Source organism: Prinia subflava, chromosome 8 (genome assembly GCF_021018805.1).
Source record: "Prinia subflava isolate CZ2003 ecotype Zambia chromosome 8, Cam_Psub_1.2, whole genome shotgun sequence".
NCBI classification, from domain to species: domain Eukaryota; kingdom Metazoa; phylum Chordata; class Aves; order Passeriformes; family Cisticolidae; genus Prinia; species Prinia subflava.
The window spans coordinates 15263934-15276077 of record NC_086254.1 but is presented as its reverse complement, the minus strand read 5'-3'; the positions used below and the strand labels follow the sequence as shown (position 1 = coordinate 15276077).

Sequence of the window (12144 nt, the reverse complement as noted above, 5' to 3'; positions counted from 1 at the left end):
CAAATCCCCACCCTGACCCCCCTTTGGTGCTCTCCACTCGTAAAACCCCTTTAAAAAAACAAAAATTGCACGTGGCGTTTGGTTTGCAACAGATTTCTGGGGGTGGGGGGCTGCTTTCTACTCCTCCCCCCCAAAAATAAAAATGGGGGGCTGGGGGGTGCCTTTGTTCACCCCCCACCCCAAAATTTGGGGGGGAAGAGAAAAGGCATCAGTGCAGCGATGGGGAGAGGACGCTGCACGTGAAAGGGGAGGGGTTACAATCAATTTTTGGGGGGTCATGACAGGTTTTTTTGGGGGGTCATGACAGGTTTTTTTTGGGGGGTCATGACAGGTTTTGTGGAGAAGGGGAGGGTAAAACACCAGGGAGACCCCCAAAGCAGCAGCTCCCCCCCAATGGCAGCCCCCACAGGGATGGGAGCCCTGAGGTTGTGCCAGCTCTGGGACCCCCAAAAAGGTGACAAAGCCTCCCTAAAAAGGAGACAAAGCCCCCCTAAAAGAAGAGACAAAGCCCCCCTAAAAGAAGAGACAAAGCCCCCCTAAAAAGGAGACTCAGCCCCCCTAAAAAGGGGAACCAGCCCCCCTAAAAAGGGGAACCAGACCCCCCCAAAAAGGAGACAAAGCCCCCTAAAAGGTGACAAAGCCCCCTCTAAAAAGGAGACAAAGCCCCCCTAAAAAGGGGAACCAGCCCTCCTAAAAAGGAGACTCAACCCCCCTAAAAGGAGACTCAGCCCCCCCAAAAAGGAGACAAAGCCTCCCCAAAAGGAGACTCAGCCCCCCTAAAAAGGGGAACCAGCCCCCCTAAAAAGGGGAACCAGACCCCCCCAAAAAGGAGACTCAGCCCCCCCAAAAAGGAGACAAATCCCCCCTAAAAAAGGAGACTCAGCCCCCCCTAAAAAGGGGAACCAGCCCTCCTAAAAAGGGGAACCAGACCCCCCCAAAAAGGAGACTCAGCCCCCCCAAAAAGGAGACAAAGCCCCCCTAAAAAAGGAGACTCAGCCCCCCAAAAAGAGGACCCAGCCCCCCCCAAAAAGAGGACCCAGTCCCTCCCCTCCCCAGAGTGTTTTGGGTGTTTGAACGGGGAAAACCTGTGGCTCATCTAGAGAAAAGAAGGGAAAAAACCCCAAAAACCCAACAAAACACTGAAAATTTACCCTGTTCCATCGAGCTGCCCGTGGGGCGCGGCTCAGCACCGCTGCTGGGCAGGGGGGGACAATCCCTGTCACCCCCCCGTGTCCCCAGCTGGTCCCTTGTCCCCTCCCCGGGCTGGCAGAGCGTGGCTGGGCGTGGGCATGCGGCGCTGGGGGGGTGGCACGGGCAGGGGGGGTGACACCTCTCCATCCCTGTCCCCTCCCTGTCCCTCCCCTCCCAGCTGGGTGGGGGGCTCAGAGAGGGCCGGGGGGGCTCGGGGAGGAGGGAGAGGAGGGTCCCCACCCTCAGAACTCCACCTTGCAGGCGGGGAAGGTCTCGTCCTGCATGGCCACGGTGCTGTTGCTGCCCAGCACGGTGATGCCCAGCTCCTGCTGCCGCTCGTGCGTCTCCTGGTACCACTCGTGCATCACCAGCGAGTCGAAGGTGGGGATCAGAGTCACCTGGGGGGGCACCCAGGATGCTTTGTCACCACCCCAAATATCAAAAAGGGACACCCAGGACAATTTGTCACCACCCCAAATAGCAGAAAGGGGCACCCAGGACATTTTGTGACCACCCCCAGCATCAGAAAAGGGCACCCAGGACACTTTGTCACCCCCCCAGGAACAAAAAAAGGACACCCAGGACACTTTGTCACCCCTCAAATATCAGAAAGGGGCACCCAGGACAATTTGTGACCACCCCCAGTACCGGGAAGGGGCACCCAGGACATTTTGTCACCCCCCAAATATCAGAAAAGGGCACCCAGGACATTTTGTGACCACCCCCAGCATCAGAAAGGGGCACCCAGGACACTTGGTCACCACCCCAGTAACAAAAAAGGACACCCAGGACACTTTGTCACCCCTCAAATATCAGAAAGGGGCACCCAGGACAATTTGTCACCACCCTCAGCATCGGGAAGGGGCACCCAGGACATCCTGTCACCCCCTCTAACAATGGGAAGGGGCACCCAGGACACTTTGTCACCCCCCCAGGAACAAAAAAAGGACACCCAGGACACTTTGTCACCCCTCAAATATCAGAAAGGGGCACCCAGGACAATTTGTGACCACCCCCAGCATCGGGAAGGGGCACACAGTGACAATTTGTCACCCCCCAAATATCAGAAAAGGGCACCTGGGACATCCTGTCACCCCCCCTAACAATGGGAAGGGGCACCCAGGACAATTTGTCACCACCCTCAGCATCGGGAAGTGGCACCCAGGACATCCTGTCACCCACCCTAACAATGGGAAGGGGCACCCAGGACACTTTGTCACCCCCCCAGGAACAAAAAATTACACCCAGGACACTTTGTCACGCCCCAAATATCAGAAAAGGACACCCAGGACACTTTGTGACCACCCCCAGCATCGGGAAGGGGCACCCAGGACACTTGGTCACCCCCCAAATATCAGAAAAGGGCACCCAGGACACGTGGTCACCCCCCCAGTAACAAAAAAGGACACCCAGGACACTTTGTCACCCCTCAAATATCAGAAAGGGGCACCCAGGACAATTTGTGACCACCCCCAGCATCGGGAAGGGGCACCCAGGACATCCTGTCACCCCCCCTAACAATGGGAAGGGGCACTCAGGACACTTTGTCACCCCCCCAGGAACAAAAAATTACACCCAGGACACTTTGTCACGCCCCAAATATCAGAAAGGGGCACCTGGGACATCCTGTCACCCCCCCTAACAATGGGAAGGGGCACCCAGGACAATTTGTCACTCCCTAAATATCAGGAAAGGGCACCAAGGACAATTTTTTACTCCCAATATCAGGAGGGGGCTGATCCCACCACCCCTTGTCACCCCTCAAATATCGAGGAGGGACACCCAGGCCACTTTGTCACCCCCTAAATACCAGGAAAGGGCACCCAGGCCACTTTGTCACCTCCCAAATATCAGAAAGGGCCACTCAGGATAATTTTTCACCCCCACTATCAGCAAGGGACTGATCCTATCACCCCTTCTCACTCCCTAACCAGTGGGAAGGGACACCCAGGCCACCTTGTCACCCCCTAAACACCATCAAGGGACACTCAAGCCACTTTGTCACCCCCCAAATATCAGGAAGGGACACCCAGGCCACCTTGTCATCCCCTAAAAACCATCAAGGGACACCCAAGCCACTCTGTCACCCCGCAGATATCGGGAAGGGACAGCCAGGCCACTTTGTCACCCCCTAAACACCATCAAGGGACACCCAGGCCACCTTGTCACCCCCTAAACACCATCAAGGGACACCCAGGCCACTCTGTCACCCCCTAAACACCATCAAGGGACACTCAAGCCACTCTATCACCCCCTGAACACCATCAAGGGACACTCAAGCCACTCTGTCACCCCTCAAATATCGAGGAGGGACACCCAGGCCACTTCATCACCCCCTTAGCACCCTGACAGGACCAACCCCACCCCTCCCCGCCCCCGGGCCGGGGTCTCACCTGGATGTCCAGCCCCCACTGGTGCTTGCCGGCCAGCAGGGCATCGAGCAGCGGCCGCAGCACGCCCTCCTTCAGGTGGTCATCGCCGCTGACCACGTAGCACAGCGAGCGCACGCGCCGGAAGAACTCCTCGTCCACCGTGCGGGCGCTCCACGAGCCGGGCAGGTACGCCAGGTCCACGTACACGGGGGGTCCCTGGGGGGCTTTTGTGCCTGTCAGGACAGGGGGACAGCGCTCGCAGCGGTCCCCAGAGACCCCGCGGTGCCACCCCCTCCTCGTCCACCCGCCCGTACCTGCCGGTGACGCCCGGCCGGCTCCGGCCACCGGCCGCGCTCCGGCGCCGCGGGCGCTGCCCGCGCTGGACGGGCCCTTCTTGTCCCCGAGGGGTGGCCTGGATTTGTCCCCTGCGGCGCCGGTGGCAGGCCTGGCTTTGGGGACAGCGGGCGCTGAGCCTGTGCGGGACGGGGTCCTCTTCACCCTGCTGCCGGGGGGCTCCCTGCGGGCGGGGGGCAGCGCCTCGGGGTCCACCATGCAGATTCCGGGCTGGGCGGGGAGGGGGCACGGGTCCTTCAGGGGGGCGGGCAGAGGGTCGCACGGCCTGGCCGCGCCGCGGGGCGGCCGCTCCGAGTCCTCGTCCGACTCCAGCCCATCGGCCAGCAGGGACGGGCAGTCCTCGGTGGCCGGAGGGACGTCCGAGTCGGACAGGGTGGGCAGCGACTCGCTGACCGACGTGGGGGGGGTCTCGCCCGGCCGGCCCCGCGGCGGCGCCAGCTCCTGCGAGGGGTCGCTGTCCGACAGCTCCCGCGGGCTGGCGGCGGCCGAGGGCGACCGCTCCGACTTGGGGTGCTCGAACTCGCAGGGGGACACCAGGCACAGGTCCACGTCGTGCGGCGAGTCCGAGCGGCGGCCGGGCCGCGGCGCCGCGTCCCCGTCGGCCCAGGGCGGGTGGTGGCACGGCCGCAGCGGCAGTGACAACCCTCCCTTGGTGGCCTCGGGCTCGTCCCCGGAGCCGCACCGCCCTTCCCCCGGCGGGGACTCGCTGACCGGCGGCAGCACCTGCTCGAAGGACACCGAGAGCGACTCGTCCACCTCGGTGGAGTGCGGCGAGCCCACCTCGGCCGGCAGCGAGGGCGTGGTGATGGTGGGCGACACGTCGGGGACGTCGTCCTTGAAGGGGCTGAGGGACAGGCAGCCCGCCTGCTTGTCCGGCGGCGCCGAGCCGTCCTTGGCCCCTCCGGCCGCCGGCCACGCGCTCTGCGGCCGGGCAGCTCCCGGCTGCTCCGCGCCCTCCTCCACCGGCGACTGGTGGAAGGGCGTGTGGCCGGCGCTGGCCGGCCCCGAGCTGGCCGGGGACATCATCTCCAGGGTCTTCTCCTCGGAGCTGCCGCAGGGATCCTCGGCGCCCTCGGCGCCATGGTTGAGCAGCCCGGTGGGCGTCAGGTCGAAGTTGACGCTGCGGTCGCTCTTGGGGGTCTTGGCGGCGGGGGACGGGGGGCACACGGCTCGCAGGGGGCTGCTCTCCGCGTGGCGGAAGCGCTGGGGGCTCTCGGGGTCTTCCAGGCCGTTCTCCAGGCAGGACGGGTCCCCCGGGCGCCGGTTCCCCCCGTTCTCCAGGGACAAAGGCTCCAGCTCGCTGTCGGCCGTGGCGATGCCTTCGTCCGTGGATTCCTCCTTCCTCCTCCTCCCGCCCTCCCGCTCGGCCTCCGGCAGCATCTCCTCGGGGGAGGAGGACTTGGAGCCGTCCGACGTCCCCGGCTCCTTCCGGGCGCTTTTAGCCTTGGGTTTCTCTGGCTCTTTCTTCACCAGGGACTTCTTGATGCTGCCGGCCTTGGCCAGGGGTTTGCGGCTCTCCGGGACCGGCGTTTTCCTGGCCGGAGTCTTGGCCGCAGCCTTGGCCTCTGCCTTGTTGTCCTTCGAGTCCTTCCGCAGCGTCTCGGCCTTCGCCTCCTTCTTCACCACCTTCACCTCCTTCTTGGCCTCTGCTTTGGCCTCGGCCCCCTCGTCCTTCTTCGGTGGCTTCTTCTCCTCCTTCCTGGCTGTTGTTGGCTCCTTCTTGGGCGCCGCTTTCTCCTTGTTCACCTTTGCCTTCGCGTCCCCCTTCGCCTTCTCGGCCGCCGAGTCCAGCTTGGCCCGACCATCCTTGGCTTTCTCCTCTTCTGACCCCGCTCTGGCCGCATCCCCCAGGGATTTTGGCTTCTCCTTGGTCCCGGTTTTCACCTCCTTCCTCTCCGCCTTGGGAGCCTTGGGCGCCGGCGCCGCGGCCTCCACCAAGCTCAGCTTGGAGCCCGACTTGAGGCTCTCCTTGCTCTCCGCCCTCCTCTGCTTCAGCGGCTTCTCCGACCCCTTCAGGTCATTCTTAGTAACCACGGGCTGCTTGAGAAATTCCAGGTGCTTCACCTTCTCCAACCCTTCCAGGATCCTGGCCTGGGGCGTGCAGCCGGGGAACAGCACGCGGATGATTTTCTCGGAGCGGCTCACGGGGTGCCACACCAGCAGCGCGCACACCGACGTCAGGCACTGCAGCGGCGCCTCCTGCTCCTTGGGGACGCCGTCTCCCGCCCAGTGCTGCAGCAGGAACTCCAACTCCTTGGTGCCCCTCACGGGGTTCAGCACGTACATATCCAGCCGCCCCACGCCCATCTTCTGGAAGAGCACGGTGGGCTCGGCGCGGGCGGCGCCGCCGTCGCGCGCCAGCGGGTTGGGTTGGATTCCCAACCTCTCCAGGTAGTGCAGCGTCAGCGCCGCCTCGTCGCAGCTCTTGAGCACCCTCGAGTCGCCCTCGATGCCCTTCAGCTTCTCGCAGGCGTTGAGGAAGACGACGCCCAGCTCGGGCGAGATGAGGTTCTTGGCCCAGTCGCCGTTGCCCTGCGAGCTGTGGGACGGGTCCTCCTCCAGCTCGGCCAGTTTCCTCTGCAGCAGGCTGTTGATGCCGGGCAGGCTGTCCGTGCCCGCGTGCGTCACCAGGATGGAGTCGATGCGGTCCAGGTGCCGCACCAGCTTCCAGAAGGACGATTTGGGGTTGGAGCCGCCGTTCACCAGCACGTTGAAGCCGTTGACGGCGAAGAAAGCAGAGTCCCCCCTCCCGCCCGGGAAGATGTAGCAGCAGGGCTTGGAGAGCTTCAGGAATCCCACCATGGTGGGGGGCTCCAGGAGGTCGAAGGGGGATTGGGGCTCCAGAGACTCCGACAGGTACTCCATGAACTCCTCCAGCCCCTCCATCTCCGGCAGGACGCAGCCGGGGTTGTAGCGCAGCTCGATGAAGTCCTGCAGGTTGTGGTGCTCCAAGCCCGAGTCCCTCCACTCCCCGAAATCCGGGCAGCTGATGGTCAGCCTGGCCTTGGCCGAGGGGTCCGCGGAGCTCAGCATCTCCCCCACCTGCGCAGAGGGGCGGCTTCGGGTGGGAGGGGGCACCGGGGTCGCCCCGCGGCCCCCACCGGGGTGGACCTGGATGGGCCCATGGGGGGTGGGAGGTGTCCAGGGACACGTTAAACCATCGGATCCACACCTGCAGCCTGCTTTTGGGGGGGTTTGGGGGTGCCAGCCCCCTCTGCTGCTGCTGGGCAGGGTCCTGAGGGGTGGGGGGCTCCCAATGGAGGGGCTGTCCCTGATCCCCTCCACTCAAGCTGTGGCTCCCCAGGCCTGGCAGCTGAGGAGCTGCCCCCTAAATCCCCAAGATCTACAACCCCAAATTCCCAGGATCTGCACCCCCAAATTCCCAGGATCTGCCCCTTTCCCTGCCCCTTAACACCTCCAGGATTTGCTCTACAAACTCCCACCATCTTCCCCCTAAATTCTCAGGATCTGCCCCACTAAATTCCCAGAATCTTCCCCCTAAATTCCCAAGATCTGTCCCTCCCAGACCTCCAGGATCCCACTACACTCCCAGGACCTGTACTCCCAGATTCCCAGGATCTACTCCCTGAATTCCCAGAATTTGTCCTCCCAGATCACCAGGATCTCCCCCCTAAACTCCCAGGATTTACCCCCTAGATTCCCAGGATCTACCCCCTAAATTCCCATAATTTGTCCTCCCAGATTCCCAGGATCTACCCCCTAAATTCCCAAAATGTTATCCCCCATGACCACGATCTAATCCATAAACTCCCAGGATTTACCCCTTCTCCTGCCACAGACCCCCAGGATCTGCCCCACCCTTTACAGCGACCCCGCTGTGAGGAGCTGCCGGCTGCTCCAGCCCCCAGGACGTGCTCAGCCAGCGCCTCCAGCCCCACAAAACCCCACCCTTGGCTCCCTCCCGCAGCCCCACAGGCCCCACAGGCCCCACAGGCCCCACACCTCCTTGTCTGTGAAGATCTGGATGAAATCCCGCAGGGAGAAGCAGCCGGTCTGCAGCATCAGCTCCCCGGTGCCCTCCACGCAGGGCCCCGCAAACACCAGCAGCTTGTGCTGAGACACGTCCGTGATGAGGTTCCGCAGCTGGGGACACGGGGGACACGTGAGGACAGAGGGGACAACCCCAAAACCCATCCATCCATCCCTCCATCCATCCATCCCTCCATCCATCCATCCCTCCCACTGCGGGGGGACATATGAGGACACAGGGGACAACCCCAAAATCCATTCATCCACCCCACTGCAAGGGGACACCATGGGGACAGAGGGGACAATCCCAAAATCCATCCACTCATCCCTCACACCGTGGGGGGACACGGGAGGACAGAGGGGACAACCCCAAATCCATCCATTCATCCCTCACATTGCAGGGGGACACTGTGGGGACAGAGGGGACACCGTGGGGACAACCCCAAAATCCATCCATCCCTCACACCGTGGGGGGACACGGGAGGACAGAGGGGACAACCCCAAATCCATCCATTCATCCCTCACATTGCAGGGGGACACTGTGGGGACAGAGGGGACACCATGGGGACAACCCCAAAACCCATCCATCCATCCCTCACACCATGGGGGGACACGGGAGGACAGAGGGGACACTCTGGGGACAACCCCAAAATCCATCCATCCATCCATCCATCCCTCCCTCCCCTCCCTCCCACTGCAGGGGGACACCTGAGGACAGAGGGGACACCATGGGGCAGAGGGGACACCGTGGGGACAGAGGGGACACCGTGGGGACAGCCCCCACCCCTGTCCCTCCCGCAGCGTCCCCGGCTCACCTCGTCACACAGGGATTTGTCAGAGGGGTTCAGCAGCACCAGGGTCTCCAGCACGTCCCCGCGGTGGTGCAGGGTCCTCTGACCTGCGGGAGGGGACCCAAAGGGGTGACAGCCACGCCCCTCCCCAGGTTTGTCCCCTCGGGGGTGGTGGCACGGGCAGGCGCTGCCCGGTTTTCTGGCGGAAGGGGGACGGGCACTGTCCCCGGCGGGGTCAAGGGACACATTTCCCGTGTCCTTCCTGCCACGGGGGAGGGAAAGGGAAGGGGCAAATCCTGGGGGGTTGAGGGGCAGGGAAAGGGCAAATCCTGGGGATTTAATGGGGAAGATCCTGGGGATTTAATGGGGAAGATCCTGGGGATTTAATGGGAAAGATCCTGGGGATTTAATGGGAAAGACCCTGGGGATTTAATGGGGAAGATCCTGGGGATTTAATGGGAAAGATCCTGGGGATTTAGGGGTAAAGATCCTGGGGATTTAATGGGGAAGATGCTCAGGATTTAATGGGGAAGATCCTCGGGATTTAATGGGGGATGGGGTTTTAACAGGGAAGATCCTGGGGATTTAACAAGAAAGATCCTGGGGATTTAATGGGGAAGATCCTGGGGGTTAAATGGGGAAGATCCTGGGGGCTTAAGGGCACAGATCCTGGGGATTTAGGGGAGCAGATCCTGGGGATTTAACAGGGAAGATCCTAGGGATTTAATAGGGAAATTCGTGGGGATTTAATGGGGAAGATCCTGGGGATTTAATGAGGAAGATCCTGGGAGTTCAGGGGCGCAGATCCTGGGGATTTAACAAGAAAGATCCTGGGGATTAAATGGGGAAATTCCTGGGGATTTAATGGGGAAGATCCTGGGGATTTAATGAGGAAGATCCTGGGAGTTTAGGAGCACAGATCCTGGGGATTTAACAGGGAAGATCCTGAGATTTAATGGGGAAGATCCTGAGATTTAATGGGGAAGATCCTGGGAGTTTAGGGGCGCAGATCCTGGGGATTTAGGAGTGCAGATCCTGTGGAATCCCCCAAACGCTCTGGATGTTCCCAGGGCGGGGTTTGGGGGGTTCCCTTTCCCTTCTAAGCATGGAAACACCCCTGGGTGGGACGCGGGGTGGGAAGAGGCAGCCCCAGCTCCACCTTCCCCATCCCAGCCCTCCATGGAAAAATCCCGGGGCGGGAGAAGGAAGCTGCTCCTCACGTGGGGGCATCACGGGGTTTGGATGTGGCTGGGGGGGCACAAAGCCAGGCCTGTTCCCACAAAACCAGCGAGGAGGGAACGGGGAGGGGGCGTCCCTGATCACCAACCCCCAATCCCACCAATCCCTGGCTTTTTGGAGCGGTTTTCCCCCTTTTTCCCTCATTTTTTATCCCCTATTTTTACCTTTCACAATGCTGGAGAAGGTGGCCGAGTGCCGGGACACGAAGAGCTTCAGCTGCTCGTCCAGGTTGCAGCAGGTGAGGTCGATGTCCCAGGAGCGGATCCCTGCCAAAAAAACCACATAAAAATTTGGGGTTGGGGGCTCAGAACCCACCAGCACCATCCCAAAACCCCCCCACAGTGCCAGGGGGGGCTGACCCCACAAAATCCCCCCTAAAATCCGCCCCACTCGAGGTGTTTTTGGCCCACCTGTGCCAGCACCTGCCTGGCAGGTGAGCTCCTCCTGCCGTGACTCACGGCAGCTCCGGCTCTGCCAAATCCCAAATCCCAATTCCAACCCCCCGGGGCACGGAACAGCTCTGCCAACACCTTCTCAAAGCTGCTCGTTAAGGAATTAAAAGATTTGGAGCTACCTGTCAGCACCTGGACAGGTGCAGAGCTCTAAACAGCCCTTAAGGAGTTCCCAGGAGGGATTTTGGGAGCCTATTAACCAAAAATTTGGGTGGCCCCGGGTGCTCCCAACGGCTGGAGAATGGGTGGGGGATGGCGTAACCGTCCCGGGGGTTGCACAAGGGTTTGGGGCCGTTTTGGGGTGGTTTTGGTGAGGTTTGGGACAGTCCCAGGGTGAAGGGAATGTCCCTCCCATGGAGGTTTTGGGATTTGTTCCCGCTGGGATGTTCCGATGTCACGGCCTGAGACCCCCTCCCCAAATCTGGGCAGGGCTCAGGGAGGGATGTGGGGGCTGGAGGGGGGACCCCAAAACAAGTGGGGTAAATCCTGGGGTGGGAAAAGAGGCAAATCCTGGGGATTTAGGGGAGCAGATCCTGGAGATCTGGAGGACAAATCCCGAGAATCCCAGGGGGCAAATCCTGGGAGTTTGGGGGGAAAATCCTGGGGGGTTGAGGGGCAGGGAAACAGGCAAACCCTGGGGATTTAGGGGGCAGATCCTGGGGATTTAGGGGTAAAGATCTTGGGAATTTAGGGGAGAAAATCCTGGGAGTTTAGGGGTAAAGATCTTGGGAATTTAGGGGTAAAGATCCTGGGGATTTAATGGGAAAGATCCTGGGGGTTTAGGGTTGCAGATCCTGGGAATTTAGGGGTGCGGATCCTGGAAATTTAGGGGGGCAGATCCTGGGGATTTAGGGGTAAAGATCTTAAGAATTTAGGAGTAAAGATCTTGGGATTTAGGGGTGCTGATCCTGGACATTTTGAGGTGCAGATCCCGGGGATTTTGAGGTGCAAATCCTGGGAATTTAGGGGGGCTGATCCTGGGGATTTTGGGGTGCAGATCCCGGGGATTTTGAGGTGCAGATCCTGGACATTTTGGGGTGCTGATCCTGGGGATTCAGGGGGGCAGGGAAAGAGGCAGATCGTGAGGGGGTCAAATCCCGGGGGAGCAAATCCCGGAGGTCTGGGGAGGAGAAAGACCTGGAGGATTCAGATCCGCGAGGATCTGGGGGCAGGAAAAAGGCGCCGCTCGCGGGATTTTAGAGCGGGGACAGAGGGGGCAGGAGAGGCCGCGGATCCCGGGGGGGCGCGGGCAGGAAATGGGGCAAAATCCCGGGAATCCCGGGGCGCAAAGGGGCGGCAGAAGGGCAGACCCCAGTGGGGCTGGAGCCGCCCGAGAGCGGCGATCACCGCCCGGTGCGGCGGCACCGACCGCGGCATCCCCGGGCTGGGGGGGGGGGGCGGCTTCGCCGGTGGAGGCGGGCGGGTCCGGGAGGATCCCCGGGAGCATCGCGCGGTCTCACCTCGCTCCAGCTGCTGCAGGGCGGCGGCCCTGAGGCCGGGCCGGTGGCAGCCGCCGCCCACGATGGCGAGCAGCGAGAAGCGGCGCGGCCCCGCGGCCGGAGCGGCCGCAGCCGCCGCTGCCACCGGAGCCGCCGCCATCTTCGGCGCCCCCCGCCCGCCCCGCCGGCCACGCCCCCTGCGTCACAGCCGGCCCGGCCACGCCCACTGATGTCACCGCCAACCAATGGGAGGAGCCGGAGGGGAGGCGGGTGGGCGGAGCGGAGGTGGGAGTGGAGGTTCTTAAAGGGGCAACGC

General features: G+C 61.9%; 1 protein-coding gene across 1 annotated transcript; it reads right to left on the bottom strand.

Moving 5' to 3' along the window:
- Positions 1-1022: 1022 nt before the first annotated feature.
- On the bottom strand, positions 1023-12024 carry MAP1S (microtubule associated protein 1S). Its single transcript, XM_063403393.1, has 7 exons — positions 11850-12024; positions 10102-10203; positions 8723-8805; positions 7881-8021; positions 3878-6959; positions 3585-3796; positions 1023-1589 (listed from the first exon to the last, which is right to left on the bottom strand). The coding sequence occupies exons 1-7, from the start codon at positions 11986-11988 to the stop codon at positions 1434-1436; spliced, it is 3915 nt and encodes a 1304-aa protein (XP_063259463.1). The 5' UTR covers positions 11989-12024; the 3' UTR covers positions 1023-1433.
- Positions 12025-12144: the final 120 nt, after the last annotated feature.